The sequence below is a fragment of the Bombina bombina genome, chromosome 12 (genome assembly GCF_027579735.1).
Source record: "Bombina bombina isolate aBomBom1 chromosome 12, aBomBom1.pri, whole genome shotgun sequence".
Lineage (NCBI taxonomy): Eukaryota > Metazoa > Chordata > Amphibia > Anura > Bombinatoridae > Bombina > Bombina bombina.
Window position 1 is genome coordinate 70993101 of NC_069510.1, and position 7500 is coordinate 71000600.

The 7500-nt window shown below is 38.2% G+C and overlaps 1 protein-coding gene across 1 annotated transcript in view; it reads left to right on the forward strand.

Moving 5' to 3' along the window:
* The window catches only part of NOXA1 (NADPH oxidase activator 1), a 77627-nt gene that overhangs the window by 56351 nt on the left and 13776 nt on the right, over positions 1–7500 (forward strand). Inside the window, exons 10-11 of the mRNA XM_053696196.1 lie at positions 3277–3373; positions 7255–7322. Of these exons, the coding sequence (XP_053552171.1) occupies positions 3277–3373; positions 7255–7322 (165 nt within the window). The remainder of the gene's footprint in view (positions 1–3276; positions 3374–7254; positions 7323–7500) is intronic.

Consider the following 7500-nt stretch of genomic DNA (forward strand, 5'->3'; position numbering starts at 1 on the left):
TTAATATCTATGGAATGCATAGGTTCAAACGGAACCCCTTGAAGAACATTAAGAACCAAGTTTAGGCTCCATGGTGGAGCAACAGGTTTAAATACAGGCTTGATCCTGACCAAGGCCTGACTAAACGCTTGAACGTCTGGGACATCTGCCAGACGTTTGTGTAAAAGAATAGACAAAGCAGATATTTGTCCTTTTAAGGAACTAGCTGATAATCCCTTCTCCAATCCTTCTTGGAGAAAGGACAAAATTCTAGGAATCCTAATCTTACTCCATGAGTAACCCTTGGATTCACACCAACAAAGATATCTGCGCCAAATCTTATGATAGATTTTCCTGGTGACAGGCTTTCTAGCCTGAATCAGGGTATCAATGACCGACTCAGAGAAACCACGCTTTGATAGAATCAGGCGTTCGATCTCCAAGCAGTCAGACGCAGAGAAATTAGATTTGGATGCTTGAATGGACCTTGGATTAGAAGGTCCTGCCTCTTTGGCAGAGTCCACGGTGGAACAGATGACATGTCCACCAGGTCTGCATACCAAGTCCTGCGTGGCCACGCAGGTGCTATCAGAATCACTGAAGCTCTCTCCGGCTTGATTCTGGCAACCAGACGTGGGAGGAGAGGAAATGGTGGAAATACATAAGCCAGATTGAAGGACCAGGGCACTGCTAGAGCATCTATCAGTACCGCCTGGGGATCCCGGGACCTGGACCCGTAACAAGGAAGTTTGACGTTCTGTCGGGACGCCATCAGATCCAATTCTGGTGTGCCCCATAGCTGAGTCAGCTGGGCAAATACCTCCGGATGGAGCTCCCACTCCCCCAGATGAAAAGTCTGACGACTTAGGAAATCCGCCTCCCAGTTCTCTACCCCTGGGATATGGATTGCTGAGAGATGGCAAGATTGATCCTCCGCCCATTGGATTATTTTGTCACCACACTCACTTTACCCTTCCTAGCAGTTAAGCAGGCAAAGAGAATGACTGGGGGGGCGGAGCTAAGGGAGGAGCTATATAGACAGCTCTGCTGTGGGTGCTCTCTTTGCAACTTCCTGTAGGGAAGGAGAATATAGTAACAAAAAGTAGAAGGATAAGGGAAGGAGAATATCCCACAAGTATGGATGAATCCGTGGACTCGATACATCTTACAAGAGAAATCTAGTTTATAAATTAAAAATAGTGGAGAAAATATGCACTTACTCACAAATGTTGGACCTCCACATTGGGGACTGATACGTCTTTGAAAAAAATAGGTAATTGAGCCCTCTAGGTGCATCATATACAAACGACCAAACACATGCCTGCTACCTGCCAAAATTGAAAAATAAGAATTATTATAAGAAATAAACATATAAAGTAACATTATAGTAATTTTTATTTACTACTTCCAAAATGTTATTATGTTTGTAAAGCATCAAAATCTACCAATAACACAGTAGATCTGCTTTTCAGCCAATGAGCAATCAGTCCTTAAGGTCCAGTTGTACACAAACACGTACATAGCTATATCAAAATACTGTAGAAATAAACATTATTATTATTAATAACAACATAATTATTATCATTAATAACAACATAATAAATATTTTAACATGTTTAAAAAGTAGTGCTAATTTTTATACATTATATAAATGTTTATAGTTTACTGTCCCTTTATGTGAGGATTCTTCTAAACTCTATGGGATAGATTTATCATAGTGCAAGCGGACATGATACACATCGATAAATGCATACGCTGTCGGCATATTTATCATTGCACCAGCAGTTCTTGTGAACTGCTGGTGCAATACCGCCCCCTGCAGATTTGCGGCCAATCCGCTAGCAGGGGGTGTCAATCAACCCGATCGTATTCTGTCTGCGGCCTCAGACCGCGGCTTCATAACTTCTGATTTCATTGGGGTAGATTTATTATGCTGCGGATGCAGCTGTTTCCGCGCAACAAAAGTTAAGAAGCAATGGTTGTAAGACCGCTGCTCCTTAACTCCTCCACCACCTCTGAGGTGGCGGACAGCAATCATCCCGATTGCATATGATCGGGATGATTGACACCCCCTGCTGGAGGCTGATTGGCCGCGAATGTGCAGGGGACGGCATTGCACAAGCATTTCACCAGAAATGCTTGTGCAATGATAAATGCCAACAGAGCATGCTGTCTGCATTTAGCGATGTCGGGCGGACATGTTCGCCACGGCGAATCATGCCCGTCTGACATTTCATAAATCTACCCCTATATATAATGTATAAATATGTTAAGTAATAATAACTGAGTTATGAACCTCTCTTTGCTAAAACTAAACCCTCACACAGAAGACCCATCAAGAAAAGGAAAAATGTTTTATGTTCTGGCTCTTTAACTATGAAATGATTACTTAAAGGGACACTGAACACAAAATTTTTCTTTCGTGATTCAGATAAAGCGTGGCATTTTGAGCAACTTTCTAATTTACTCCTATTATCAAATTTTCTTCATTCTCTTGGTATCTTTATTTGAAATGCAAGAATGTAAGTTTAGATGCCGGCCCATTTTTGGTGAACATCCTGGGTTGTCCTTGCTGATTGGTAGATACATTCATCCACCAATAAAAAAGTGCTGTCCAGAGTTCTGAACAAACAAAAACAGCTTAGATGCCTTCTTTTTCAACTAAAGATAGCAAGAGAACAAAGAAAAATTGATAATAGGAGTAAATTAGAAAGTTGCTTAAAATTGCATGCTCTATCTGAATCACCAAATAAAAAAAATTGGGTTCAGTGTCCCTTTAATAACTGCAAAAGAATTTAAAGTGATGTTAAACTCTCCCCTTTTTAAAACCAGAACCAGAATGTTAGAGATATTTTAGATGACGTTAGATTCATCAGTTGTAATAAAGATGCGCTGTAACTTACTTTTTAATATAGATATGAAATTCAAATTTTAAACAATTTCCCAATTTACTATTATCTCATTTGCTTTGTTCTCTTGGTATATTTTGTTGAAAAGAATACCTAGGTAGCCTTAGGAGCTCTGCAATAAATATACCAAATATCACAAACAAACAGAATGTGAAATAAATGTGATAAGCCTTAGGAGCTGTAATCTAGCTGCTGATTGGTAGCCACACATAGATATCAATGGCTTACCAATGTGCTCAGCTAGCTCCCAGAATGCATTGCTGCTCTTTCAATAAAGAATGCCAAGAGAATAAAGCAAAATTGATAATCGAAATAAGTTGGAAATGTATTTACAATTGTATGCTCTATCTGAATTATTTGTATTTTTCATGTTTTTTTTTCTGGGCAGAAACTGAATAATGGGCTTCCCCTGCCACCTATGAAGGTGCCACCAGCCAGGCCGAACGCAAGGACAGCAGAAGAAGCGCTTGATCCGCTACAGCAGGGTAATGAGTTCTGGGGAATTTAAAAAACAGAAACACACGTGCTAAACTTTCACAGTCTTTTGGGCTGATGTTTAAGGCAACGTCACAATTCCGCTATGTTATAAAGGTATCCGCATTGCAATCGTGGATGCAGATTATATGCTGTAAAGGAATGAAATCAGTGTTTGCAGGCAAGATGCGTTTTACTATACGTCTCTGTGGGAGGCGATGCTTCTCTGACACTTGCGGAATGTTAAAAGCAACGTTGCCACCAGCAGCAAAGGTGTAACGTAAATAATCCCTTTAGGGCTAGATTTATCAAAGCTGAGGCGTACAGGGGCACGTACAGGGGCGAAATTACTCGCAGGTAATCAACATTGCACACAAGCGTAATTTTGCGCTCGCGTGCAATCCCACGCGCGGGCAGGAGCTATCAATCTCCTCGGTCGGACTCAACTGCGGAGATTGAATTTCGCCACCTTAGAGGTGGCGAAGAGCTTAGGGAAGCAGCGGTCTGGTGACCGCTGCTTGATAAATTATGGCGAGCAAGTTCTTGTGAGAATTTGCAGCCGTAGGGGCTTGATAAATCGAGCCCATAGACCAGGGGTATCAAGCTTAAAGGGACATGAAATCCAAAAATGTTCTTTCATTAGTCTGATAAAGAATACAATTTAAAAAATAGTTTCTAATTTACTTTTATAATCAAATTTGCTTTGTTCTCATGTTATTCTTTGTTGAAGAGATTCCTCGGTTGGTAACGTGCACATGCCTGAAGCACTACATGACAGGAAATAGTGCTGCCATCTAGTGTATAATATTGTTGCAAAGCTGCTGCCATATACTGCTGCAGACAGGCGCTCACTCATGAGCCTACCTTCCTGCTTTTCAACAAAGAGTAACAAGAAAACAAAGAAAATATGATAATAAAAACAAATTGGAAAGTTGTTAAAAATTGTATGTACTATCTAATTAATGAAAGAAAATTTGGGGGGGTTTATGTCCCTTTAATGTATCTGGGGGGCCACTGGCAAAGTGTTCTTTTCCCGTGGGGGCCACTGAACCCAAATTTTTTCTTTCATGATTCAGACAGAGCATGCAATTTTAAGCAACTTTCTAATTTACTTCTATTATCATTTTTTCTTCGTTCTCTTGCTATCTTTAATTACAAAAGAGGGCAACTAAGCTAAGGAGCCAGAAATTTGTTGGTTCAGAACCACGGATAGCACTTGTTTATTGGTGCTGTCCAATCAGCAAGGACAACCCAGGTTGTTCACCAAAAATGGGCCGGCATCTAAACTTACATTGTTGCTTTTCAAATAAACATACCAAGAGAATGAAGACAATTTGATAATAGGAGTAAATTAGAAAGTTGCTTAAAATTGCATGCTCTATCTGAATCACTAAAGAAAAAAATTGGGTTCAGTGTCCCTTTAAACTGAGTGAGTGCTTTGGAAGTGGATATACTAGGAGCTGAAATTGACGTATACCCATGCAGTAGCGCAAGGTGCGAGTTGTATCTCACAATAGACATCCTTAGTCATCTATATTCGGTGAATGCCAAGTAAAGTGATCATACGGCAACTGTAAACAGCGTAAAAAAGGGCATTTATCCAAACAGTGCAGGTAGGAGTTTACACTGGACAATGCATGCTTATTTGTATAGTTATCTTGTGAGTGCGTGTATAGAACACCAACTAGTTACACCTCTTAGAACCCTTAAAAAAATGAACGGGCCCCAATTAAAGATTTACCAAATAAACAACAAAAGGCCAAATGAGGGCCGCATATGGCCCTGGGGCCGGGACTTTGAAACCACTGCTTTAGACAGTATTGGGTTACAATACAGTAGTGAAATTAGTAAATGATTAATAAAGCTAGATGAGCTGGACGATTGTGGGTATATTGTACATGTCTTTGATTGTATTTTATATCTATGTATTATACTGTAAAATACTATATTATGTCATTTTAACAGTTCGTCATATATTTAAATATGTTTTCAACTTTTGGCAATATAGAAGACCTTAGGAGAGCGAATATTTAAAAATAGAACTGTATTTTTAAGAGATTAAATCTTATTGTTAATGTAACGTCTATATAAATGTTTCTATATGGCTCCCAACAAAACAAACTTTTATAGTGTATTTGGTAGCATCTAAGTGATCTAAAACAATACCCTGCAACAAGGGATACAAGACAAAACAAATAGACAGCTTTTTTAACATTGTGTTTGTATACCTGCTATAAGTTTACCCTGTACTGTACGTCTTTAGTTCTAATATCGCCATCACACTGTACCAAATGTATGGTATATTAATAACACGCTTGTTACAGTGAGACCGCAATAAAAAATGTAAACCCTTCAGTACAGTTTAATCTTACTGTGATATATTTCTAATATTGCAATCACACTATACCAAAACGTTAGTGCTATTACAATATTAGTATTTTACGGTATAATACATACTTATAACATACTATATACACAAGTACAATAAACATACAAACCTCAGCTTATATACGTTTTTTTTTTAAGTTTTTTTTTTCCTTTTTGTTCTTTATTAACAATTGAGATCACATAAGTAACAAATTTATAGGCGCTTCATGGGAGTAGCCTGTATTATAACGGGGAGACATTTCCAGGAATTAATGTGGTAAAGTATATCCGCCAGCTTAGGTTAAAAGGACACTGAACCCAATTTTTTTCTTTCGTGATTCAGATAGAGCATGAGATTTTAAGCAACTTTCTAATTTACTCCTATTATCAAATATTCTTCATTCTCTTGGTATCTTTATTTGAAAAAGAAGGCATCAAAGCTTTTTTTTTTGTTTTTTTTTGGTTCAGTTCTCTGGACAGCACTTTTTTATTGGTGGATGAATTTATCCACCAATCAACAAGAACAACCCAGGTTGTTCACCAAAAATGGTCCGGCATCTAAACTTATATTCTTTCATTTCAAATAAAGATACCAAGAAAATGAAGAAAATTTGATAATAGGAGTAAATTAGAAAGTTGCTTAAAATTTCATGCTGAATCTAAATCACAAAAGAAAAAATTTGGGTTCAATGTCCCTTTAACCTTTTAACACGCGCCTGTCTCGCCACTCTTTTAGTAGTGAGCAATTGTAGGAAATCTATTGCAGTAACAGTGAAGCTTAGTTTAAATATCTATTATTTTAACTGTTGCTAAAAAGAAACCATTTGTATATTTAAAGTGAATGTAAATTTAGATGATAAAGTGCAGAGTTTTTAAAAATCTGATTAAAAACAGGGGGCACTTTAATTAATCAAAATTTACATTTCATTAAAATACTTACCTTTTAATCTTGACAGCCGCTCCAGCGATTCCCTCGGTCGCCGCAAGCCTCTTCATACGTCAGAAATAACGGATCGGTCATCCTCCAATCACGGCTTCCCCCCGGGGGAAATCAGTGTCTGATTCAATGCCATGATTGGAGGAAGCCGGATTCCTCATTTTAGACCCGGGAAGAGGCTTTGCGACGGGCGGGGGAAGCGATGCAGCAGCTGTCAAAATTAAAAGGTAAGTATTTTCACAACACGAGTGAAATGTAAATTTTGATGAATTAAAGTGGCCCTGTTTTTAATCGGATTTTGAAAAATCGGGCACTTTATAATCTAAATTTACATTCACTTTAATGAACGCACATTCTATGTTAGCTAAAAACATACTATGGAGACATATCCCCTCCACACTGCCGAGATCCTAGCAATGTGGATAGATTGCTGAAAAGGCATTGAGCCCTATACTTTCAGATAGAAGGAAATCGCCACTTTTTTTATAACGTGTTTAACCTATGCAAATATGGTAAACACAAAGTTAACGTCAACTTCAGAACTGATGTCAAAGTTTGATTTCTGATATATTTATATTTTTTTTACAGAAATCCCGACACCAGGACATAAAGAATTGCTGCCACATCCTACAGGAGATTCACCATTGCCAATTAAGGTATTTTAAGATAGAATTGAGATGACGCTAATTATGTTTTATACTTTAAAGGGACACTTAGGTCACTCCTATGCTCCTATCTGCCTGCTTAGTGTTACTCTTCAACAAAGATACCAAGAGAACAAAGCAATTTACATAATAGAAACAAATTGGAATGCTGTTTAAAATCACATGCTCT